This window comes from Leptosomus discolor, chromosome 4, assembly GCF_034619465.1.
Source record: "Leptosomus discolor isolate bLepDis1 chromosome 4, bLepDis1.hap2, whole genome shotgun sequence".
NCBI lineage: Eukaryota > Metazoa > Chordata > Aves > Leptosomiformes > Leptosomidae > Leptosomus > Leptosomus discolor.
Genome location: NC_141394.1, coordinates 83,440,521 through 83,463,479, shown reverse-complemented (window position 1 = coordinate 83,463,479; position 22,959 = coordinate 83,440,521). Strand labels below are relative to the sequence as shown.

The 22,959-nt window shown below is 72.6% G+C and overlaps 5 protein-coding genes across 6 annotated transcripts; 3 read left to right on the top strand and 2 right to left on the bottom strand.

Moving 5' to 3' along the window:
- The first annotated feature begins 661 nt into the window (after positions 1–661).
- On the top strand, positions 662–5,438 carry LOC147415755 (rho-related BTB domain-containing protein 2-like). 2 transcript variants are annotated; one of them, XM_086463726.1, is made up of 10 exons: positions 662–869; positions 996–1,099; positions 2,498–2,683; positions 2,787–3,206; positions 3,309–3,721; positions 4,072–4,190; positions 4,482–4,632; positions 4,847–4,935; positions 5,058–5,163; positions 5,269–5,438. In XM_086463726.1, exons 1-10 carry the CDS (start codon positions 678–680, stop codon positions 5,436–5,438), a joined length of 1,950 nt encoding a protein of 649 aa, XP_086319852.1. In that variant the 5' UTR covers positions 662–677. The 2 variants fall into 2 exon arrangements, with proteins under 2 accessions (XP_086319852.1, XP_086319851.1); XM_086463725.1 differs by having other exon boundaries at positions 2,787–3,721.
- Positions 5,439–7,349: 1,911 nt separating this feature from the next.
- On the bottom strand, positions 7,350–11,652 carry WDR54 (WD repeat domain 54). The gene is made up of 10 exons (XM_086463727.1): positions 11,633–11,652; positions 11,204–11,429; positions 10,666–10,728; positions 10,431–10,497; positions 10,025–10,081; positions 9,657–9,784; positions 8,096–8,196; positions 7,755–7,917; positions 7,564–7,638; positions 7,350–7,481 (listed from the first exon to the last, which is right to left on the bottom strand). The coding sequence occupies exons 1-10, from the start codon at positions 11,650–11,652 to the stop codon at positions 7,350–7,352; spliced, it is 1,032 nt and encodes a 343-aa protein (XP_086319853.1).
- Positions 11,651–14,696, top strand: C4H2orf81 (chromosome 4 C2orf81 homolog). The gene is made up of 4 exons (XM_086464884.1): positions 11,651–11,677; positions 12,901–13,128; positions 13,259–13,465; positions 13,839–14,696. The coding sequence occupies exons 1-4, from the start codon at positions 11,651–11,653 to the stop codon at positions 14,694–14,696; spliced, it is 1,320 nt and encodes a 439-aa protein (XP_086321010.1).
- A 2,538-nt stretch (positions 14,697–17,234) lies between these two features.
- On the top strand, positions 17,235–20,004 carry LOC147415752 (retinol dehydrogenase 13-like). Its single transcript, XM_086464883.1, has 6 exons — positions 17,235–17,394; positions 18,484–18,723; positions 18,849–18,938; positions 19,011–19,199; positions 19,591–19,697; positions 19,810–20,004. The coding sequence occupies exons 1-6, from the start codon at positions 17,235–17,237 to the stop codon at positions 20,002–20,004; spliced, it is 981 nt and encodes a 326-aa protein (XP_086321009.1).
- Positions 20,005–20,311: 307 nt separating this feature from the next.
- Positions 20,312–22,624, bottom strand: LOC147415751 (uncharacterized). Its single transcript, XM_086464724.1, has 3 exons — positions 22,474–22,624; positions 22,207–22,373; positions 20,312–21,613 (listed from the first exon to the last, which is right to left on the bottom strand). The coding sequence occupies exons 1-3, from the start codon at positions 22,622–22,624 to the stop codon at positions 20,312–20,314; spliced, it is 1,620 nt and encodes a 539-aa protein (XP_086320850.1).
- Positions 22,625–22,959: the final 335 nt, after the last annotated feature.

Below are 22,959 nucleotides of genomic sequence, written 5' to 3'. Positions count from 1 at the left end.
AGTGCTGCTGGTGTCACTGGTGCTGCTGGCATTACTGGTGCCACCTGGTGTTACTGGTGTCTCTGGTTTCGCTGGCATTACTGGTGTTACTGGTGCCACTGGTTTCACTGGCGCTACTGGTGCTGCTGGCGTTACTGGTGTCACTTGAGTCACTGGTGCTGCTAGTGTCGCTGGTGTCGCTGGTGTCACCGGCGTTACTGGTGTCACCGGTGCCGCCGCTGCCGCCGGTCCCCCCGGTGCTGCCGGTCCCGCGGCCGCTGCCCCCGCGGGTGGGCGGGGCGTGGAGCGAGGGGCGTGTCAGAACAGCCCCGCCCCTTCCTGAGGGGCGTGGCCGCCGAGGAGGGGGGCCGCGGGGGGGGCGTAGTCACGTGGGCGCGGCGCCCCCTGGCGGCGCTCCTTTGTCCGCGCGCGGGCGGGGCGGCGGCGGGGCGGGCAGGGATTGGCGGCGGGGGGGCGGGGCGAGGCGGGCGTCTCGGTCTCGGATTGGCGGGCGCGGCGGGGCGGGGTGAGAGGGGCGGTGCGTTGCGGCGGGGCGGGCGCGGATTGGCTGCGGGGCGGGGCGGGCGGGGTAACGGGCCCGGGCGGCGGCGGCGGCGCGGGCATGGGCGGGGGGCGGCGCTGAGCGCGGCCGCTCCGTGCGGGGCCGCTGCCCGGGGCCCGGTGTCCCTCCGGTGCCGATGGACCTGGACGTGGACTACGAGCGCCCCAACGTCGAGACCATCAAGTGCGTGGTGGTGGGCGACAACGCGGTGGGGAAGACGCGGCTCATCTGCGCCCGCGCCTGCAACGCCACGCTCAGCCAGTACCAGCTCCTGGCCACGCACGTCCCCACCGTCTGGGCCATCGACCAGTACCGCGTCTGCCAGGAGGTGCGGGGCACCGGGTGCCGGGGGGTGGGGGGACCGGGGCGCGGGGGGGGGGGGGGGGAGGGGGCGGGGGGCGGCTCTGGGGGCCAGGGCCGGGGCGGTGACGGCGGCGCTACCCTGTCCCGGCAGGTGCTGGAGCGCTCCCGGGATGTGGTGGACGAGGTCAGCGTCTCCCTGCGCCTCTGGGACACCTTCGGGGACCACCACAAGGACCGGCGCTTCGCCTACGGCAGGTGGGAACGCGGGCGCCCCGAGCCCCGCCACCGGCACCCCGAGCCCCGCCACCGGCACCCCTACCCGCCACCGGCAGTCTGAGCCCCGGCACCCCCACCCACCTCCAGCACCCTAAGCCCCGCCACCGGCACCCCCACCCACTACCGGCACTCCCACCGGCTGCCGGTACCCCGATGCCACACCCCCGCCCCAGCCCTGCCCGCCCGGGGGGGGACCTGGGAGCCGAAGGGGTCCCTTGGGCTCCTGCCAGCGCCCAAAGAGCAGCTCTGGCACCCCAGACCCTCGCGGGGGGGGGGGGGGGGGGCGGGGGCGGGAGTGCTCCCACCCCCCAGCCAAAGGCTGCTTTTGGCACCCCGGGGGCACCGTGACCCGCGGCTCGGGCAGCAGCAGGGCTCTGCACCCCGACAACCCCCCGGGCAGGCAGCCCCGGGTGCTCACGGCTTCCTCGGGGGGGTAACCGGCACCACCCGCACCGGGGATGCCTGTTTGGGGAGGGGGGGGCGGCTCTGGGGTGCTGTTTGGGGTGTTGGGACCCTGCCCTCGGGGGCGTTGGCCTGGCAGCAGCAGATACCCCTGGGCCGTGGCCAAGCGGTCACTGAGCCCCCCCGGGCTGTAAACACCCCCCCCTTTCCCCGTGGCCGCTGGCACGTCCGAGCTCTTATCGCCGCTGCACCGTGCCAGCACCGCTCGCGGCTGTAATCTCCCCTCGGCACTGCCCAGGGCCGGGGTGGCCCCGTGGGGTGGGGGCACCCCTGGTCGGGGCATGGGGGGGGGGCTGCCCCAGCCCAGGGTGCCCGAGGTGCTCGGTGCTGCCCGACCCACCGGGGCTGCTGGCTCGCACCCCGCGGGGTGGTGGGTGCCGTGTCCCGTCCGGGGCCGGCATCGCGGCGGGTGACGGTGGCTCCCGTGCTGGCCGAGGGCCCGCGGGCGGCGGCGGGTGGCGTCTATCTTGGTCCCTGACACGGGCCCGGCTCCAAACGCGCCTCCTGGTCACGTCTCGGCGGGGCGCAGACTAAAAACAAACCGGGTCCAGGGCCACGTGGCTGCTCCCGGCCGCCTTATAAGGCCCCGGGGGCTGCGGGGACCTGGGTGCTGCTGGCACCTCCCGTGCGTCCCCTGTCACCTTGCCCGGGGAGGCTCCCGCGGGCCACTGGCAGGGCCGGCGTGGGGCTGGGGTGACAGCGGTGCCGTGACACCCCCACGCCGGGCACAGGGAAGGGGCTGGGGGCAGCTGGCTCCCGCAGTGGGGGTCCCTGGGCAGGGATGGGAACCCGGTGCCGTTCCCTGGGCAAGGCAGGGTGGAGGGAGTGGCCCAGGGACGTGGGGTGACAGCGGGTCGTGCTGGAGCAAGGCTGCCCTCACCCTCCTCCTCCTGCTCCTCCTCCTCCCGGCCGCAGGTCGGATGTGGTCGTGCTCTGCTTCTCGCTGGCGAACCCCAACTCCCTGCGCCACGTGAAGACGATGTGGTACCCCGAGATCAAGCACTTCTGCCCCCGGACGCCCATCGTGCTGGTGGGGTGCCAGCTGGACCTGCGCTACGCCGACCTCGAGGCCGTCAACCGGGCCCGGCGCCCCTTGGCCAAGTGAGGCTGCTGTGCTGGGCGGGGTGGGGAGGTGGCGGGGCTGGGGACCGGGCCCCTCCACGCGCGGTGACGCGGCCCCGCTCTGTTCCCCACCCCCACCCAGGCCCATCAAGCCCACGGACATCCTGCCCCCGGAGCGTGGCCACGAGGTGGCCAAGGAGCTGGGGGTGCCCTACTACGAGACCAGCGTGGTGGCCCAGTTCGGCATCAAGGACGTCTTCGACAACGCCATCCGGGCCGCCCTCATCTCCCGCCGGCACCTCCAGTTCTGGAAGTCCCACCTGAAGAAGATGCAGCGGCCGCTGCTGCAGGCCCCGTTCCGGCCCCCCAAGCCCCCGCCGCCCGTCATCCAGGTCCCCGACCCCCCGGCCAGCCGCAGCTGGGGCCCCGCCGCCCTCTTCTGCACCCCGCTCTGCGCCGACGTCGTCTTCCAGCTGCAGGGCGGCCAGCGGGTCTTCGCCCACCGCGTCTACCTGGCCACCTCCTGCTCCAAGTTCTACGACCTCTTCACCCTGGAGGAGCCGCGGGGGGCGGCCAAGGAGCCGGCCGCCCGCACCAAGAGCCTGGACGGGGAGCGGGGGGCCCTGGCCGAGGGGGCGCGCGCCCCGCTGCGGACTTCGCAGAGCGACGACGCCCTGCGGCCGGCGGCGGGGGACGGCGCGGCGCCCGGCGGCACCGGCGGCGGCCGTGACCTGTCGTCCTGGGGCCGCGGCTTCGTCAGCATGCGCTGGGAGCTGGTGGCGGACCCGGTGGCGGGGCGGGAGAAGCGGATGGCGGTGGTGTGCATGGACCGGCGGGTGAAGGCGGAGCCCTTCCGCGCCGTGCTGGAGTACCTCTACACCGGGCGGCTGGACCAGGCCCGCGGGGACCTGATGCAGGTGGCCACCATCGCCGAGCTGCTGGAGGTCTTCGACCTGCGCATGATGGTGGCCAACGTGCTCAACAAGGAGAGCTTCATGAACCAGGAGATCACCAAGGCCTTCCACGTCCGCCGCGCCAACCGCATCAAGGAGTGCCTGGGGAAGGGGGTCTTCGCAGGTAACGGGGGTCTCTGGCCGGGGCGGGGGGCAGAGGGAGGGCCGGGGGCTGCCCTGGCTGGGGACGTCACCCAGCTCCTTCCCCTCCAGCCGGGTGTCCTGGCTCCCCCTGTGCCCTGCATGGACCCGGGGCTCCCAGCCTCCCTCCGCCAAGGCTGTTGTGGTTTGGGGTCCCAGAGCCCTTGTCCCCAGCACCCGTGTGGCAGTGCCGCGCTCCCCGGGCTGGGTCAGGCATGGCGGGGGCTGCGGGCAGTACCTGCGGTGGCCGAGGGGTGACTGTCCCCACGGCAGGGGCTGGGGCGGCCGAGGGGCGCCCGTCCCCGCGCTGAGCCCGTCCCCTTGCCGTTCCAGATGTGGTTTTCCGTGTGGACGACGGGGCCGTGCCGGCGCACAAGCCCCTGCTCATCGCCGGCTGCGACTGGATGATGGCCATGTTCCGGGGGGCTTTCCGGGAGAGCTACGCCGCGGAGGTGAGGGGCGGCGGGGCGACGGCGGGAGGGGTGTCCCCGCCGGCTCTGCCAACGAGGGTGCCGGGAGGCCGGGCATCTCTCGGCAGCGCCGGCTCTGCTGGGGGCTGCCTCGGACCCCCCCAGCCCTGGCACACACGAGTCCTGCTTTTCCTGGAGAGAAAACGGGGGGCTGTGCCGGGGGGGGGGGGGGGGGCTGGCAGCCGGGCAGGGTCTGTCCTTCCCACTGAGCCCATCCCGCTGCCGGCGGTGGCTCCGTGTGCTGGATCCCCCCCCAGACCCCCTGTCCCGCAGGTCTCCCTGCCCGGCACCAACTGCGCCTGCCTGCGCGCCGTCCTCGACTTCCTCTACACCGGCGTCTTCACCCCCACACCCGACCTGGACGCCATGGAGCTCCTCATCCTCACCAACCGCCTCTGCCTGCCCCGGCTGCAGGCGCTCACCGGTGAGGGCCCCCCCCCCCCCCCCCCAGCCACCCCCCTCGCCCCGCCATTGACGTCACCCGCCGATACGATGACGGCGCCGCGGGGACGGGGATCGATGCGTCCCCAGCGGGTCGTTAGCGGGGTCCTTATGTAAGAGCCCGGCTTGGCCCCGGGGCGCAGCCCGGCTGCTGGGGCGCACGTCCCCGGCGCTGACCCCCCCTCCCCGCCCCCCAGAGCAGTACGCCGTGGACGAGCTGCTGCGCGCCTTCATGCAGCGGGTGGAGATCGACGAGCAGGTCATCATCTACCTGGAGATGACGCAGGTACGGGGCTTGGGGGGGGGGGCACACATGGCTGCGGGTTTGGGGGGACGCAGATCCCCCCGGGGTGGGGTGGGGGGGGGGCTGCCTGTCCCGCTCACCCCCCGGCGCGGCCCTGCCCGCAGTTCCACAACGCCCGGCAGCTGGCTGCGTGGTGCCTGCACTACATCTGCACCAACTACAACGACGTCTGCCGCCGCTTCCCCCGCGAGATGAAGTTCATGTCCCCAGGTACGGCACGGCGCGGCGCGGGGTACGCGGGCGAGGTTGGGGGGGCGTGGGGGTGTGTGCCGCGCCGTGCCACCTCGGTGCCACGTGTGTCCCCCTGCCCCGCAGAGAACCGGGCGCACTTCGAGCGGCACCGCTGGCCGCCGGTGTGGTACCTGAAGGAGGAGGACCTGTACCTGCGCTCCAAGAAGGAGCGGGAGCGGGAGGAGCAGCTGCAGCGCAAGCAGCACACCCGCAGCAAGTGGTGCTTCTGGCGGCCCTCGCCCCACGTCTCCTGAGCCGGGGCCGGGGGGGCTGTGGCCGCGCTGGGGGCGGACGGGCTGCCCTCTCGGACCCTCGTCCCACCGAGGGCTGCCGGTGCCCCCCGCTCCCGCCGCCCGTTTACACCCCCCGCCCCGGCTGTTTACAGGCGCTCGCTGGGTCTCGGCCCGTCCTCTGCCGTGCCTTTCCCCGGCGCGGGCGCGAGGCCGAGCCGTGCCAAGCTGGGCCGAGCCGTGCCACACCGGTGGGGCTCCCCGCCCCCCCCCCCCCGCGCCCCAGCCAACGCTGGTGCTACCTCTGACCGAGCAGTATTGTGGGGCTGGGGGTGGGCGGGGAGCGGGGGGCTCTGCCAGCCTCCTGCCCCCTCCTGGGGGCTCCCCCACCCCTGCCCGGTGCTCCCCGCGCAGGGCTCTCTGGTGCTGTATCCCCCTCCCCTGCCCACGACGGAGGTGGGGGGCCAAGCTGTGAGCGGGACGGGAGGGTGGGGTGGTGGGTGCGGGGGTCCCTGGGTGCTCGTGTGGCTCTAAGGGCTGCTCTTGCCTGGGGGGGAGGGCGGCTCAGCCCCCCCCAGCGCATCTCTGTGCCTTGGACGTGCCCCTGTAGGGCCAGGGGCTGTGTCCCCGTGGTGGGGGGCACTGTCTCCGGCCCGGGTGTCCCGGGGTCCCCGGGCTGAACTGCACAACCGTTTTTACACTTTTTTTACCCCCACCCCACGAGCACACCAGCTCTCGGGCCACCCCCCCCCCCCTCCAGGACCCCCCGGCTGCCCCAGCACTGTGAGCGGGGCTGCCCACGCCTCTCAGCATCGGCTGTTTTAACCTTTAATAAAGCTTTTTGTAACGGGCCCGCTCTCTGTGCCCCCCTCTGCCCCCCCCCCCCCCCCCCCCCCATCGCCCATCCAGCATCTAAACCCCCCCCACGGAGGAACGAGCGACACGGGGGGGGGGGGGGGGGGGCTTCATTCATGTGCATTTATCATGGGGGGAGGGGACAGGAGTGTGGGGTCCTGACCTATAGCTGGGGGTGAGACAGCACATGGAGGGGGGTGTGGGTATAGCATGGGGGGCCTGACACACATCCCCCCCCAGGGGTGGAGCTCAGAGGTGGGGGGGGGTGTGTGTCACACGAGTGGGGCACACTGAGGGGGGGGGTTGTCTGTGCCCCATAGCTTGGGCAGCACGGAGGGGGCTGGATCCCCAGCCACAGCCTTCCCTCCCCCGTGGGGCAGGAGGGGCTGGGGGGGGGCAGCCTCGGGCCAGGAGCTCTCCCCCCGCTGTCCCAGGGCTGAGCTCGCCCCCCGCCCCAGGGCCCTCCGCGCCCCCCTGCCCTCGCAGGGCCATGGGAGCGGAGCCAGAGCCCGAGCTCGTCCCTGGGGCCACATCAGCTCCCGGGAGCGGGGGGCTTGGGGGGGCCATGGCGGGGCCAGGACAGCGGCGGTGACCCGCGGGCCGGTCCCTGGGGTGTCCTGGCAGGGAGCGCGGTGCAGCCGCCCCCGCCGGGCCCAGGCCGGGAGCACAGCTGTGGCCCCGCACATCTGGCCAGCAGCCCTGGGCGCGCAGGGTCCCACCACGGGGACCCGCCTGTCCCCACGGCTCCCTGGGGAGGACAAGACGCTCCTCTCCTCCTCCTCCTCTTCCTCCTGCCAGGGACCTGTGCTGCCCCGGGGGTGGACAGGCCACGCCAGGGGCAGGTTTGCTTTGGGAGCGAGGGGGGGTCCCGGCTCAGCTCCGCCTTCACCCCGATTTCCACCATGCTGGGGGCACAGCCCTGTGCCGCTGCTGCCCGGGCCCCACGGAGCAGAAGTCGGGGGGGGGGGGGGGGGGCGGGTGTCTGTGCTGAACCCCCCCCACCCCTCGCTTACGGTGCCTCGGTGTGGGGGCAGCCCAGCTCTCCCGGCGCGGCCCCCGGCAGACCCCGCAGCTCGCAGCCTACGCCCGGCCGTAGCGGAAGATCTCGCTCAGGTCGTAGCCGGTGACGGCGAAGGAGTTTCCCTCGGGGTCGCAGAAGCGAGCGCCGCAGACCTGGGTGTCGGTCACGCACTCGGCGTGGCAGTGCTCGATCTGCGGCGGGGAGAGGAGCCGGCGCGGTGGCACGGGCCCAGTAAAGCAGATCCCGCCGGAGCCGGACGCCCGGCAGACTCACCTCGATGTCGTCCGTGTCCGGGTCCCGGCTGAGCTGCCAGACGTGCACGAAGGAGTCCTCTGCGCCCGACAGCAGCTGCAAAGGGACCGGGACGGTGGCCGTGGGGACTGGGAGGCCCAAGGGACGCCATGCAGGGGGCACTGCCAGCGGCGGGGTGCCGGGGTGGGGTGCCGGGGCGCAGCCAGCCGTACCTTTCCCGTCTGCGGCGCCACGTCCAGGGCGTAGATCCATCGAGCGTGAGCGTTGACCTCGGCCCGCAGGAGGCCGGTCGCCGCCTCGTACAGCCGAATCTGCCCGTTGCCGTAGCCGGCGGCCACGATCCCGTTCCACAGCGTCACAGAGGAGCAGGAGCAGCTGGGGCACAGGGGCGCGTTTCGCCTCCTCCCCTCCTGGCTGCAGACCCGCGCGCCGGGGGCTGGTGCCGAGCGTCCCCCTCCTGCCACCCTCCCGCCCCTCACGAGGCATGGATGTGGTCGGGCCGGGGGTGCCCGACACCCCCCGCCGACGGGGCCCCGCCGCGCCGCTCCCTTACCCAAAGGCCGGGATCTTGCTGCGCAGGGCGAACTCCTCTCCCGCGCTCCAGACGCAGAGGGTCCCAGCGTCATCGGCGCTCACCAGGTCACCGGCCCCGTCCTGCGAAGCAGAGGCGGGTCAGCCCCCGCCCCAGCGCCGCCGGCGGGGCAGCGGACTCACCCCGGCAGAAGGTTCTCGCTGCCCCGGCCGCCTGCGCCGCTAAAGCCGCCGCCACGCCGAGCCGGAGCCCATGGCAGAGCCAGCTCACGGAAAGCACCCAACGCGCCCCAGGACGGAGCGGGGATCACCCATGGGCGCGGCGGTTCAACCGTGCCCGGCAGCGCCAGGGACACACGGGACGAAGCTCCAGGAGGAACCGCCGCATCCCCGCCCTCTGCACCCCAGTCCCAACGCTCTTCACCCGCTGGGCGCCTGGGATGCCACGTGCCGGGAAGGCTTCACCAAACCCCGGTGCGAAGCCCAAGCGAGGCGCGTTCAGGGACAGTCACCGCGGGCCGAGGCCGGCATGGCTTTCCCGTAAACAAGCTCCACAGCCAGGCTAATTGGGAACGGGTTCTCAGCAATTAATTGCCCAGGGGAGTCCACAGCGCAGAGCAAGTGGAGGGTGACTAATTAGGGAAGGAGGAGAAAGTGCCCTCGTCGGGAAGGAGGCAGCCAGTGGTGGCAAAGCCAAGTAGTGCGTCGGCAGAGACGTCAGCCAGCACGAGCCGAACCGGAGTAAGCCCCGTCCCGGTGGGGTTCTCTCATCGGCCACCGGTACCGCTCGGCTCCGTGACCTCCCTCCGCCGGTGAGGGGGAAAGGCTCGGCCCTTCGGCAGCGCGCAGGCACGGCTCTGCCCTCGGCTTCCTCGTCCTCCCGGCGCCAGCCCCCGGGCCTGGCCTGGGGAGGAGAAGCAGGGTCCTGTGCCAGCACCCAGCACCCAGGAATGGCTCGAGACACGGGCAGGACGTGTCCTGTGCCCTCCTCTCGGGGTCTGCTGGAGTAACTCACCGCTCTGTGCTGGGGGCAGTAATTTCCGTGGGATAACCCATGGGGTGGCTGCTCCCACCCAGCCCCCCGGGCAGCCAAGGGCGCAGCCCTGTCCGAGCGCAGCGTTTCAAACCCCCCCTGGCTCTGCTCTGCCTTACCTGCAGACGCCGCACCGAGCCAGGGCAGGACGGCTCGCAGGCACTTCGGAGCGGGGGCCGAGGCAGCGGCCACCCCGAGCCACCTCCTCCCGCCCTGACAGAGGAGATCCCCCTCCTGCGGCCACAGCCACAAAAGCCAACGTCCCCAGCGAAGGGAGGGACGGCAGAGCCACCCGCTCCCCCGCACCGCGGGGCACCTCTGCCACCTCGCAGCCCCCCCAGAGCTCGGGCCGGCCGCGGAGAGGGGCTGCACCCCAGGATCGGCCCAGCCAGGGCCTGGGCAAACCCCGGCTCCCAGCGCCGGCACCTGCGCGGTGTCCCCGAGACAGCCGAGGGGACGGCTGGAGCCCCCACCGCCCTCCCCCGGCACCATGGACCCCACCGGCTCCTCTGGCCCCGGCGGCTGCCGCCAGCGCCGACCCCGCACGTACCGGAGCCCGGCCCAGCTCCGCCGCGATGTCGGTGATGGCGTCGCGGTGCTGCTCCAGGACCTCGCTCACCGTCACGTTTGTCCCTTTCGGGGGGATGTCAAACACCAGCACCGCCCCAGAGGACGTCCCTGCGGAGGCATCAGCGGGGCCCCGTCCCACAGGTCCCTCACTGCCCCCCGAGACCCGCCGCCCCCGCGGGGCTGCTCCTCCCGGCTCGCCCCCCTGCCCCTCTCTTCAGCCCAGGCGCTCCCACCGAGCAGCTCCAAGGGCGACCCAGCCCCTTCGGCTGACCCCACGCCCCAGCAACGCGCCCCCCGCAGAGCCCCCCGCCCTTCTCGTCCTTCCCCGAACCCCCGGGCTCGGCTCACCCACGCAGATGAAGCGCCCACCAGCCGCCGCGATCCCCCGGGCGAACACCGCCTGGGCTGGAAGGGAGGAAACCGGGAGCCGGTCACGGCCCACCGCAGCTCCCGGGAACCGGGAGACCGGCGTGAGGCTCCCGGGCACCCGTTTGGGTTCCATCTGTAGCTGCCAGGCTGGGGCCCTGCCGAGCCGCCCCGTCGGGGGGACGCTATGAGCTCCCCCAGACCCTCCTGCTAAGCTGCTGTGTCGGTCTGTCCCACCCCGACCCCAGCCGGGTCGGGGTAAGGCTGCCGGGGGTCTCCCGGCCAGGAGGAGCCGGGCTGCACTACGGGACCCACACACACATGGGGGGGAGGAGAGCGGGCAGAGGGGCCGGGGGGCTCCTCGCTGTGCTCCCACGGCGGGATTTACCTGGAGGATGCTCCGTGACGTCCAGTGCGTGCCAGTAAACCATGATGGAGCCGTCGGACTCGTACATCTGCAGAGAAAAAGCGACAGGGCGAGGCCCGAGAGGGCCGGGAAGTTTCTCGTGGGGCTTCAGACTCCACCGCTGCCCCGGGAGAAAGGGGCAGCGCCCCGGGTGTGCCGCGGGACCCCCGGGAGGTGCCCCCGCAGCCCAGCCGTCCCCCCCGCCACCGTGACTCACCTGGATCCCCTTCTGAGAGGCCAGCACCAGCAGGACCCGCGACGGCAGGACGCACCAAGCGGCCTGGGGGGAAAGGCGGCTCGGTGGGAGCGCGGCGAGGGGGCCGAGGGGGCCGGACCCCTCCCCACCCGCCGGGGCCGGGACAGCCCGCAGTCCCACGCGTTCCTGGCGCCCGTCACGGGTGACAGGACCTGGGTCCCCCCCGCCCCCGGGGACGCTCCCAAGCCTCCGCATGGGGCTCCCTCCCTCTCCCCCTCCCCGTAGTGAGGACCCCGCGGGCCGCTGCTCCCGCCCGGGCAGGCTCGCCCAGCAGGGCCCTTCCTCCCCCGCCGCAGCCCCGCCGTGTCCCCCCGCGCTCGGCGGGCCCACCCACCGGCGCAGGACAGGCCGCCCTCACCGGTGCACCGAAGCCAACACCGAGGCGACGCGGCGGCCCAGCCCGGGGCGCCCCTTGTCCCCCCGCCGCTCCCCCCCGCTCCCCCCCGTCCCTCCGTTTCCGAGGCCCCGGCAGGGCCCGGGGCGCCCCGCGGGCCCTGACCTGGGTGAGGAGCGGGGCGCCGAGGGCCGTCCCGCCCTCCCTCGCCGGCAGCTGCCGGGGGGAGAAGCCGAGCCCGTCGGCGGCGGCGCTGACCAGGCTGAGGCTGGGGCCGTGCACGGCGCTGAAGGCGGCCGGGGGCCGGCCGGGCGGGCGGAGCACGCCCAGGTTGTTGTACAGCGCCGCGCTGCTGCTCTTCAGCGGGACGCTCCGCTCCTTGCGGTACATCCTGCGGGCACCGGCACCGGGGTCACCGGCACCGGGGTCACCGGCACCGCCCGCGCCCCGCCCCGCCCCGCCCCGCCCGCCGCGGCCCAGGCCCGGCCCCCGCCCCCCTGGGATCGTCCCTGTCCCAGGGACCCCCCCGCCCCGGCACCCTCGGGACGCCGGGACCCCCCGCCCCGCCCCGCCGCGCCCCGCCCCGCCGCTCACTCGGTGGCGGCCGCAGCCATGGAGACGGCGGCGCGGCGTGATGACGTAGGGCGGCGGCGGCGGCGCGCAGCGGTGGTGTCAGCGAGCGCGGAGCGGCGGGGGCGGGGCCAGCGTTGCCCTGGAGACCGGGACGCCTCCGGGAAGGGATGGGCGAGGTGGGCGGGGGGCATACTGGGGTGTACTGGGGGGCATACTGGGGTGAGCTGGAGTGTACTGGTGTGTGTGCTGGGGTGAGCTGGGGACCATACTGGGGTGTACTGGGATGAGCTGGAGTGTACTGGGGCGTAATGGGGTGTACTGGGGTGAGCTGGAGTGTACTGGTGTGTGTGCTGGGGTGTGCTGAGCACACTGGGATGTGTGCTGGGGTGATCTGGGGTGTAATGGGGTGAGCTGGGCATGCTGGGGTGACCTGGGGTGAGCTGGGGTGTGCTGGAGTGAGCTTGGATGTACTGGGCTTTGCTGGGATGTACTGGGGTGCGGTGAGCTGCAACACGCTGGGGTGTACTGGGATGTGCTGGGGCGTGCTGGGGCATACTGGGGTGTGGTGAGTTGCAATGTGCTGGGGTGCACTGGGATGGGCTGGGGCGTGCTGGGGCATACTGGGGTGTTCTGGGGCATACTGGGGTGTTCTGGGGCATACTGGGGTGTGGTGAGTTGCAATGTGCTGGGGTGCAATGGGATGGGCTGGGGCGTGCTGGGGCATACTGGGGTGTTCTGGGGCATGCTAGGGTATGCTGGGGTGTGCTGAGTTGGGATGTGCTGGGGTACTGGGATGGACCGGGGCGGGTTGTGATGAGTTGGGATACACTGGGGTATATCGAGGTGTACTGGGATGAGCTGCGGTATATTGGGATGTGCTGGGATGTGCTGGGGTAGACAGGGGGTGCTATGGGGAGCAGCGGGACATCAGGCCAGGGAGGCCCCCATCCCACGCCTCCCCCCGCTCCCCTCGCACCCCGGTGCCGCTGCGGGGGGACTGGGGAAGCAAAACCCCGGGGTGTGGGCGAGGGGGGTCTTGGCTCCCGATCCTCTGAAGCTGGGGGGGTCCGTGGGCCGTCCCCACCCCAGGACCAGTGTGGGATGGGGCCGTCCTGGCCTTGTCCCACCGTGGCTGTGGGTGCCCTGGCTGTGGGTGCCCTGGCTGTGGGTGCTCAGCTGTGGGTGACCTGGCTGTGGGTGTCGTGGCTGTGGGTGCCCCGGCTGTGGGTGCCCCGGCTGTGCGTGCAGGCACCGCGGGGAGAGGTGGGAGCTGTCGTGTCCTCCTGCAGAAAACGACCCCCCACGAGCGGGCGCCCACCTCCAGGTCGCGCGGGGACAGGTCCCGGCCGCCCACTGTCACCGCGGCCCGAGCCGAGGCCGTCACCGGCCGCCTGCCCGAGGCGGAATGGCTGTCGCTGCTCGAGGCCGAGCAGGGGGACAGGGACGTCGGGGACATCATGGCAGAGCTCGTGGGCCGCGTGATGGACGAGTGCGCCAAGGCCCACGCGGCTCGGCAGGTGAGCGTGCCCCCACCCTGCTTTTGGGGGGGATCCCGGGTGCCCCGGGGCGAGAGCGGGTCCCTCGCAGCCCCGAGGCTGGGACAGGGACCCCGCTGGCCGGGGGGCTCAGCCGTGGCTCTGCTGGCAGTGCGTGCCCTTCGCCGTGGGCTGGGCGCGGGACGCCCTCCTGCAGGGCACCATGTGGCGCTTCCCGGCGCGGGACGAGGGGGACACGGACCCCCAGGGAGACGGCGCCTGGCAGGAGGATGAGGAGCCCGAGCCCCCCGTCGTGGACGCCTGGGCGCAGGGCTCCGTCCCCGTCCTGAGCACCTGCCTGTCCCCGGGCGAGGGAGAGGTGAGACGTGCCCCAAACCCCACCGTGGCCCCCGGTGAGCCCTCTGGGGTCGTGGGGCACCCACTCGGCCCCAGGCCCCCCGGCAGGGTGCTGCCTCCCCCAACAGCCCCGAGGAGCCGGGGGGCCGTGCTGCGGGGGGCAGCGGGGAAGGGGCGGCTCTGGCTTGGTCGCTGGGGCTGCCCCGGGGGGTGTTTGGTTGTCACCGGGGTGGTTCCCCGCTCCGGTGGCACCGAGGGCCAAGGTGTTGGCTCCTGCGCACCGAGGGGGCCGGGGCTGCACCCCCTGCCGGTGCTGGGCCGACGCCCAGTCACCCCCATCGGGCACCTCGACACCCCCAGCCCCCACCAGCTCCCCCTTCGCCCTCTCCCAGCAGGTCTCTGGTGCACAAGCCCCGTGCCAGCAGGACCCCACCACGGCGGCCGAGGCCGGAGCTCCCCCAGTGCAGCCCTCGTGTCCCGGCCAGGTCGCCAGCACTGGTGACAACCTGCCCGTGCCAGGGCCGTCCCTTCTGGAGCTGCTGCCGGACCAGGTGGCCATCACCCCTCGTCCCACCAAGGGAAAACCCCCCCGTGCCCGGCACCCACTGCCTCGGCCAGCCCTGGGGCAGCCGGAGCAGGGACAGTGTCCGCCGCGGCCATCCCACGGGGACGTGGAGGGGAGCAAGGTGGCGGGGGTCAGCAGCCACGTGCCATCGCTGCCACCTCCCTCCTGCGCCAGCCTGGTAGAGATCCGGCCGGGAAAGCCCCTGTGCATCACCGGGGCGAAGCGAGGGGGCTCTGGCACCGTCCCGGGGGTCCCCAGGCTGGGCCCTGGCAGGCGACCCGAGCGCTGGATCAGGCCCCAGGTGGAGGTGCTGGACGCGGAGGCCAAGCCGCCGGCGTGTCCCCAGGGTGCCCGCTGGCACAGCCGGGGACCGTGGCCGTCCCGGGGACTGGTCACCGTGGCGGGGGGACAGCTCCAGCCGCCCCCGCCGGGGTCCCCGCAGCCCCCCAGGCCCCTGCCCCGGCAGCTCGGCTCCTTGCTGGGCTCCACCCGTCTGGCCCCCGGCGTGACCGTCCGACGGGGCGGCAGCGTCAGGCACGGGCTCCGCATCCCTGCGCGCGGCCAGGAGGAAGAAGAGGAAGAGGAGGAGGAGACGGGGGAGGCCAAGCGGGACCTGAGACCCATCGGCCCCACCGTGCCCTTCCCTGCCACGGCGGCCAGGCAGGTCACGGGCGATGGCGAGCGCTGAAGGCAGCGCCACCCCCAGCACCCCGAGTGGCGCGGGGGGCTCCAGCAGCTCCGTGCCCGGGTGCCAGAGAGAAAATAAAGAGGTTTCTGTCACTTGGCTCATGTCCTCTGAAGAAATCCAGCCCTGCAGCTTCACACCACGAGCTCCCGCGCCGGAGCGGGGCCGGGAGCACGGCTGGCAGCAGCCCACGGAGCCGCCAGCCCCCCGGCACGTACCACGCAACAACCCACCGCCTGATTTTCGGCTCGTAGCCGCCCACGGCCTGCACGCTGCCGCTGGTTTGCCACCAAACGAGAAATGTGAGGGATTTAATGGGGTGAAGCGTCTGTGTGGCTTTGCAGCTCTCTCTGGGGTTTGCCATCGCCCCGTGTCCCCGGGCTGCGGTGCTGCCTCACGTCCCTGCCCTCTGCGGGGGGCAGCGGGGAAGGGGCAGCTCTGGCTTGGTCGCTGGGGCTGCCCCAGGAGGTGTTTGGTTGTCACCAGGGTGGTTCCCCGCTCCGGTGGCACCGAGGGCCAAGGTGTTGGCTCCCGCACACTGAGGGGGCCGGGGCTGCACCCCCTGCCGGTGCTGGGCCGACACCGAGCCATCCCCATCGGGCTCCTCGACACCCCCAGCCCATGCCAGACTGCAGTTCCCTGGATCCTCCTCCTTGCCCTTTTTGAAGGCTGCAGTGACAGTGCCTTCTCTCCAGCCCCCAGGCGATGCTCCTGCCCTCCATGACCCACCCAAGACGATGGAGAACGTCCACCAGCTCCCTCGGTGCCTGTGGGTGCATCCCATTGGGGCCCATGGGCTCGTGAGTGCCCAGTCCAGCTACGAGATCCCTCACCCAACCCTCCTTGACCAGGGGCACTCTTCCTTCCTCCAGATTTCCTCTCCTACCTCCAGGGTCTGGGACTCCCGAGGACCAGCCATAGCAGTACAGACTGAGGTGAAGGTGGCAGTCAGCATCTCTGCCTTCTCCATATCCCCTGTCACCCCAGCACCCGCCTCGTTCACCAGGGGGCCCACATTTTCCCTGGTCTTATTTTTGCTACTGATGTATTTGAAGAATCCCTTCTTATTATCTTTGATATCCCTAGCCAGACTTAATTCCAAACGGGCCTTAGCCTTCCTTGTTGCGTCCCTGCATGCTCTGACAATATTCCTATATTCCTATATTCCTCCCAAGTGGCCAGGCCCTTTTTCCACATGCTGTAAACTTCCTTCTTCCTCTTGGGTGTTCCCAGGAGCTCCTGGACCATCCCAGCAGCCCTTCTGCCTCCTCTGCTCGATTTCTTCCTCATAGGGACGCATCGGGTTTGGGCTTGGAGGAAGTGGTGCTGGAAGAGCAACCAGCTTTCTTGGGCCCCCCCACCTTCTAGAGCCCCAGCCCGCGGGGTTCCCCCAAGTAGCTCTTTGAGGCTGCTAAAGTGAGCTCTCCTAAGTCCAGGGCTGCGATCCTGCTGGCTGCCCTGCTGCTTCCACGCAGGACCCTGAACTCCACCATCTCGTGGTCACTACAGCCGAGGCTGCCCCCAGCCTCCACAGCCCCGACCTTTGTCCGTTAGCAGGAGGTCCAGCAGCGCGCCTCTCCTCGCTGGTTCCTCCACCATCTGAGTCAAGGAGTTATCATCAATGTTTGTCAGGAACCTCTTGGACCGCGGGAGCTTGGCTGTGCTGCCTTCCCAGCAAATATCAGGGTGGTTGAAGTCCCCCACGAGGACCAGGGCCCGTGACTGGGAGGCTGCTTCCAGCTGCCTGTAGAAGGCTTCATCTACCTCCTCATCCTGGTCAGGTGGCCTGTAATAAACACCCACAACAGTGTCTCCCATATTAGCCCGGCCCTTAGTCTTTACCCACAGGCTCTCAACTGGCTCGCCATCCCCCCCGGGCAGAGCTCGGCACACTCCCGGTGCTCTCCCACACCAAGAGCGTCTCCCCCCTCGCCCGGCTGCCCTGTCTTTCCCAGAGAGCCCGTCGCCATCCACGGCAGCCTTCCAGTCACCCGAGCTGTCCCACCATGGCTCGGCAATCGCAATGGGATCGTGGCCCCGCAGCCGCACACGGACCCCCAGGTCCTCCTGCTTCCTCCCCACGCCGCATGCGCCGGTGTACGAGCGCTTGGGGAAGGGAGCTGAGCTGTTGGCTTTCACCCTCGAGGCTTAGCTTCTGCCTTTTGGTTCTCACAAACTTTGGTGTGTTGCCCCATGAGCACTAAGCTGCTACACCCAGGAGCCTCTCTGGCAGGATCAGGTACGTCCCCACCCCCCTTCTGAGTCTAGTTTAAAGCTCCGCTGATGAGCCCTGCGGACTCCTGTCCCAGAGACCTCTTCCCGCTGCGGGACAAGCTTTCCCCGTCGGTCACCACCAGTCCCGGCGTCTCGTAGATCAACCCGTGACCAAAGAGGCCAGAGTCCCGCCGGTGGCACCACGCTCGCAGCCAGGCGTTCCTCCGCTGGCTCCTCCTGTTTGCCGCCTCGGCCGACCTCCGGCCCCGGCTGGACTCTGTCCCCAACCCACACGCCGGCGCCCCGGCCGGGCCCCGCGCCCCAGCCATGGAGCTGCCGAGCGCCTGCAGCCACCCGTGCTGGTTCCTGCTGACGCTGCTGCTGCTGGGGCTGCTCCTCTGGGCCAGGGGGAGGCGCGCCTGGCAGCCCCGCAAGTGTCCCACCGACCTGACCGGCAAGACGGTGATTGTCACCGGAGCCAACAGCGGTGAGCGGGGCGGACTGGTGGCAGGGGAGCGTGGGCTGCGGGGGTCGGCGTGGTGCTGGGGGCGTGCAGGACTGTGGAGACACGGGAAACGGGTGCAGGGGGCGGTGGCAGCTCCCCGCACCCCCGGGATGGAGAAGGGGCTGGGGACACGTGTGTGGGTGACGGCATGATGGCACGGTGCTGCGAGGTGGCCCGCAGGGGACACGGGTCCCCCTTCCCCAGTGGTGCACTTTAGTGGTGCAAACGGCCGCAGGAGGCAACGGTGGCCGGTCCCTGGGCGTGCAGGATGCGCTCCCGGGGCCCCGTGCCCACGGCGTGCTCACGCCGGGTGCCATCAGGCGTCTTCTGCACCGCGCTGGCCGCCGGCTGCCGCGCTGTGTGCTCGGGAGCTGGTCCCCGTCGAGCCCCCGTGACCGACCAGCCTCGCCAGGCGCCGGGCAGCCCCACACCCCCAGCCCCTGCCCGGCCCCCGCGGCCTCTGCCCCCGCCGGGTTAATGACCCACAGCCGAGGCCACCGCGCTGCTGGCCGTGTCCCCGCCAAGACCACCGCTCTGCCGGCGTGTCGGCCTTGGGGTGTCCCCCTGCATGCCCAGGGACAGGGTGGCCCCATGTGCGCGGAGGTCCGTCCCCACCCCGGGTGCTCGTTGCTTCCCGCTGCGCCGGAGCACCGGTGTGGGGCCGTGCTGGCACCACGCGGCTGGGTGGGTTTGGTGGCTGTGGCTGCTGTCCTGCCCGCTCGGGCCAGGGTGAGCCACTGCCCGAGCTGCCGCCGGTGGCTCCTTCCCGCACCCCGCGGCAGCCGTCCCGCCTCGTCCCCGTCCCCACAGCCATGCCGCACGGCAGAGCCCGGCCCTGCTGCCTCCTGGCCCCGCGGTACCTGCCCTGTGCCCCTGCTGACGCCCCCTGCACCCCGGCGTCGGTGCTGGGCTCCTGGCAGTGGCTGAGCCGCCCGGGACAGGGTCCCCCTCCGCTGCCCTGCCCTGCTCCCGGGGCTGCCGGGACCCTGGGGATGGGGCCATGGACCCCCAGGGACCCCCCGCCGCAGGGACCCGGCAGGGATCAGCCCGTGCCCGCTCCGTGCACTGCAGGGATCGGCAAGTGCGTGGCCCTGGACCTGGCCCGCAGGAACGCCCGCACCATCCTGGCGTGCCGGAGCCGAGAGTTGGGCCAGGCGGCGGTGGAGGAGATCCGGGCGGCCACCGGCAACCCCGCGGTGCTGCTGCGGCTGCTGGACACCAGCTCGCTGGCCTCCGTGCGCGCCTTCGCCCAGGCCGTGCTGCGGGAGGAGAAGCGGCTGGACGTGCTGGTGAACAACGCCGGTGCCACCGGTACGCGCCGGTGTCGGGGTCAGGCGCCCACCGCCCCTGCCCTGGCTGGGCTCCAGCTCCCCGTCCCGCTGCGGCGATGCCCGCCCAGCTCCCGGCCCCACGGCGCCCCGTGCCCCCTCTCCCAGGGCTGCCCTTCGCCGTCACGCCGGAGGGGCTGGAGCAGACCTTCGCCACCAACTACCTGGGCCCGTTCCTGCTCACCAACCTGCTGCTGGGTGAGCGCGGGGGGCTGCTGGGGCCGGGGGGGCTCTGGGGACCCCTCCCCGCTCACCCCCTGCTCCGCACAGACCTCCTGAAGGCGTCGGCGCCCGCCCGCATCGTCAACGTCTCGTCGTTCCGGCACAGCGCGGGCATCGCCGACGGCCGGTACCTCACCGGGCAGGAGCGCCCGGGGGGCTTCGACGCCGCCTACAACAGCACCAAGCTGATGAACGTCCTCTTCACCGCCGAGCTGGCGCGGCGCCTGCAGGGCACAGGTGGGTGCCGGGCTGAGCCGTGCCATGCCATGCCACGCCGTGCCACGCAGCTCCCCAGGGAGGGCTGCGCGCCCCGTGCTGCTGTGCCGCGGCACAGGGGCCACACGATGGGGCGGAGGGGTCTCAGCCCTGGTAGAAACTTCCCGGGAACCCCCATGTCTGCGGGGGTGGGAGAGCCCTGGCCAGGGATGGCCGCGTCCCCCGGGGTGGTCCCGGTGGCGTGGCACGGAGGAGCCCCCGCTCCGAGGCTGGGCCTGGGGCTGTTCCGGGTGGGACGGCAACGAGGGATTGGGGTCCTGGAGGCGGGGGCTGGGGTGGGAGCAGGGCCCTGCCCGTGCCGGGGTCCCCTCGGCCCCAGCCATGGCGCGGCGCTGACGGCACGGCCCGGCAGGGGTGACCGCCAACGCCCTGAGCCCCGGCGTGGTGAGCACCAGCATTATGCGCCACTTCGGCTGGGCCATCCGGACGCTCTTCACCCTCATCCGCCCCTTCATAAAGGTGAGCGGGGGCAGGCGGCGGGGGCCGCATCCTGCCCGGACCCCCCAGCGGCGGTGGGGTGGGTGGGTGGGGGGCAGCTGGGACCCCTCCTCACCCCGTCTTTGCCCGGCAGTCGGTGGAGCAGGGCGCCGCCAGCACCATTTACTGCGCCGTCGCGGAGGAGGTCGCAGGCATCACGGGCAAGTACTTCGACAGCGACTGCGGGCTGGCGCTGCCCTCGCCGGCCGCCCGCGACGCCGGGCTCGCTCGCAAGCTCTGGGACGAGTCGGAGCGGCTGGTGGGGCTCCCCGACAGCCCCCGGCGCTGAGCCGGTGCCAGACCTGCGTGGGGACGTGGTGGCAGCCGTGCCACCCGGCACTGACAGCCACCGTGCCGGGCTCCCCGCGACACGGTGCCGTACGGGTCGGGGCAGCCAGCCCCGGGGTGTGCGGAGACGCCCCGGTGGTGCCGGCACGCTGAAGCGCAGCAGAGCGGGGGGTCACCCCACCTGAGCGGCCCCCGCAGCCCCTTCCCACCGGGCCCCGCCGTGCCAGGAGAGCTGCCGCGCGGGAACAGGCTGTGCCGCCGGCTGCGGGTAACTGCTTTATTAAAGATCCCGGCGCGGCCGGTGCCGGTTACTCCCAGGTGACGTCCAGGTCCAGCCGCTGCTTCCGCACCGCCTGCAGGACGGCGTCGTAGTCCCGCCGGTGGACGTCCCGGCAGTGGGACAGGTCGAGGCGGCGCAGGCGGCCCTCGGAGGCCAGCAGCAGCCACACGGCGCGGGCGGACACCCGGCTCTCGGCCAGCGAGAGCTCCTGCAGCTCGAGCAGGGGCGGCCCCGGCGCTGCCAGCACCGTCTCGAACACCGAGTCCAGCGGGAAGGGGACGCCGAGCAGGCGGAGGGTCTGCAGGCGCGGGGCCCGGCAGAGCAGCGAGGCCAGCGTGGCGCGCAGCGCCAGCCCGTGCCGGGCGGGGAAGAGGCCGGTGGTGCCGGCCAGGGTCAGGGAGAAGCTCTGGAGCTGGGGGAGGCCAGCGGGCAGCAGGTCGGTGTCCCAGCGGGGCGGCTCGGCCGGCGCCTCCTCGCCGGGGTCGGCGTCCGGCGGGGCGTGCAGCTCGGCGCTGAAGGCCTGCAGGCCGGGGCAGCTGGCGAGCAGGGCGGGCAGGGCGAGCTCGTCCCGGCAGCAGAAGCCGTGCAGGCCCAGGCTCTGCAGGCGGGGGCCCAGGCTCCGCGCCAGCGGCAGCACCTCCGCCAGCGCCCGCCCCTGCCGCACGGCACAGCCCAGGGTCAGCCGGGCCAGGCGACCCCAGCCCAGCAGCCCCCAGCTGCCCGCCGGGCCCGGCCCGTCCCCCAGCCACACGCTGGCCTCCTCGGCCTGGGGACAGACGGCGTGGACGGCGGCCAGGGCGGGCTCCTCCACCTCCTCCACCCGCCGCAGGGGCAGGGTGAGCGGGGGGCCCCCCGGAGCAGCCCCCCGCCGCTGCGCCAGTTCCTCCAGCGAGGGGAAGCCCTCGGCGTCCCCCGTGCCGTCCAGCTGCCGCTCGTGGAGGAGGCGGAGGGCGTCCGGCACGGCGCCGTGGGCCAGGAACTCGAGGTGCGGCAGGGCCAGCAGCAGGAAGGCCAACGCCGCCACCACGTCGCCGTCGGCCGCGGGCTCCAGGCCGCGGGCCAGCAGGACGCGGAGCGCGGGGCAGCCGGGGGCCCGTGTCAGCGGGTCATAGGCGAGGTGCCGCAGGGCGCGCGGGGACACCTTCTTGCAGCGGGACACGTCCAGCTCCTGCAGGCGCCGGCAGCAGGAGCCCACGGCCGAGAGCACCGGGAGGTTGGCCTGTGTCTCCGCCAGCCCCAGCCGGCTCAGCCGCGGCAGCCCCTCCGCCAGGTCCACCAGCACGTCCGCCGACAGCCGGCTGCAGCCGTGCAGGTCCAGGGAGCTCAGGCTCTGCCGGCGGCACACGGAGCCCCCTCAGCAGGGTGGGGAGGAGGGGACGCTGACAGCCCTCTGACCCCCCTGCACCCACCCACGGAGGGGGGGCACCCCTTTTCCCCAGCCCCACAGAGGGTGGGTGCTCCCTGCCCCCCTTACCCCATCCCCATGGAGGGTGGGCACTCCTTTTCCCCAGCCCCACGGAAGGAGGGCACCCCCTCTCCTGCTCACCCAACCACAGGGAAGGTGGGCACCCCCACCCGCTGTACCCCAGCCCCACGGAGGGCGGGCAACCCCTGCCCCCCTTACCCCAGTCCCACAGAGGGCAGGCATCCCTTTTCTCCAGCCCCACAGAGGGTGGGCGCCCCCTGCCTCCCTTATCCCAGCTCCACGGAGGGTGGGCACCCCCTGCCCCCTTGGCATCCCCAGCCCCACAGAGCGGGCACCCCTCTTCCCCAGCCCCACGGAGGGTGGGCGCTCCCTGCCCCCCTTACCCCAGCCCCAAGGCGGCTGGGCACCCCCTGCCCCGCTCACCCAGCCCCATGGAAGGAGGGCACCCCCTGCCCCCTTGGCACCCCCAGCCCCACGGCGGGCGGGCACCCGCTGACCTGGCAGCGCAGGGCAACGAGGCGGCCGATGGCGTTGCTGGCGAGGCCGGGGCAGGGCCGCAGGCTCAGGGCCCGCAGGTGCGGCAGCAGCAGCAGGTGAAGCGCCGCCCGCGTCAGGCGCCGGCTCTCGCCCAGCAGCCGGATCAGGTCCTGCACCAGGCTGCCGGCTGCGGGGGGCCGGGGGGGTCAGGCAGGCAGAGCGCCCCGGCATCGCTCGCCCATCCTCCTCCTCCTCGGGGAGGGGGTGCCCAGCCCCCCGCGTCTCACCCAGGTCGTTAAAGGGGCCCATGACGAAGCGGAACTGGTACTCGTCCAGGTAGTTCTCGCTGTAGTCCTTCACCCAGAGGCTCTGCATGTGCCGGGCCAGGCTCTGCAGGCAGAGGCTGCCCAGCGCCGGCACCTCCTTCCGCCGGGGCATCTGCGGGGGGAAGGGGCGGGTGGGCACGGCCGGGCCGGAGCCGCCCTGAGCTGGAGCGGGCACCGGGACGGTCAGGCCCGAGCTCACTCGGGGTGGGCTTCAACCCTTCCTCTGCACAGCCGGCCGAGAAAGGCCTGCCTCGGCGCGGGCGGCCTCACCCAGAGCGGCTGGGCCGCGGCACGGTCCGTGCCGGGGGTCTGCTCTGCCCGGGGCTTCCCTGGGGTTGGCGAGCTGCGTGTCGTGCTGGTTTGGGTTTGGCTTGGCTTTGTGCACCAGCACGGCAGAAATCCCACCGCGAGCGGAGAGGCCTAACCGGCACAGCGCACCGCGGCACA

Excerpts from the sequence above, each read along its gene's own strand:
- LOC147415755 (XM_086463725.1), top strand. The coding sequence starts at position 678 with ATGGACCTGGACGTGGACTACGAGCGCCCCAACGTCGAGACCATCAAG. Across the intron at positions 4,191-4,481 it reads GGGAGAGCTACGCCGCGGAG|GTCTCCCTGCCCGGCACCAA; the intron begins GTGAGGGGCGGC and ends CCTGTCCCGCAG. Across the intron at positions 4,936-5,057 it reads TCTACCTGGAGATGACGCAG|TTCCACAACGCCCGGCAGCT; the intron begins GTACGGGGCTTG and ends CCCTGCCCGCAG.
- C4H2orf81 (XM_086464884.1), top strand. The coding sequence starts at position 11,651 with ATGGAGACGGCGGCGCGGCGTGATGAC. Across the intron at positions 13,129-13,258 it reads AGGCCCACGCGGCTCGGCAG|TGCGTGCCCTTCGCCGTGGG; the intron begins GTGAGCGTGCCC and ends CTCTGCTGGCAG. Across the intron at positions 13,466-13,838 it reads TGTCCCCGGGCGAGGGAGAG|GTCTCTGGTGCACAAGCCCC; the intron begins GTGAGACGTGCC and ends CTCTCCCAGCAG.
- WDR54 (XM_086463727.1), bottom strand. The coding sequence starts at position 11,652 with ATGGCTGCGGCCGCCACCGA. Across the intron at positions 8,197-9,656 it reads CGGAGCTGGGCCGGGCTCCG|GACGGGGCCGGTGACCTGGT; the intron begins GTACGTGCGGGG and ends TCTGCTTCGCAG. Across the intron at positions 7,918-8,095 it reads AGCAAGATCCCGGCCTTTGG|CTGCTCCTGCTCCTCTGTGA; the intron begins GTAAGGGAGCGG and ends CCTGTGCCCCAG.
- LOC147415752 (XM_086464883.1), top strand. The coding sequence starts at position 17,235 with ATGGAGCTGCCGAGCGCCTGCAGCCACCCGTGCTGGTTCCTGCTGACG. Across the intron at positions 17,395-18,483 it reads TGTCACCGGAGCCAACAGCG|GGATCGGCAAGTGCGTGGCC; the intron begins GTGAGCGGGGCG and ends CGTGCACTGCAG. Across the intron at positions 19,698-19,809 it reads TCATCCGCCCCTTCATAAAG|TCGGTGGAGCAGGGCGCCGC; the intron begins GTGAGCGGGGGC and ends TTTGCCCGGCAG.
- LOC147415751 (XM_086464724.1), bottom strand. The coding sequence starts at position 22,624 with ATGCCCCGGCGGAAGGAGGTGCCGGCGCTGGGCAGCCTCTGCCTGCAG. Across the intron at positions 22,374-22,473 it reads GGGCCCCTTTAACGACCTGG|CCGGCAGCCTGGTGCAGGAC; the intron begins GTGAGACGCGGG and ends GGCCCCCCGCAG. Across the intron at positions 21,614-22,206 it reads TCGTTGCCCTGCGCTGCCAG|AGCCTGAGCTCCCTGGACCT; the intron begins GTCAGCGGGTGC and ends TGCCGCCGGCAG.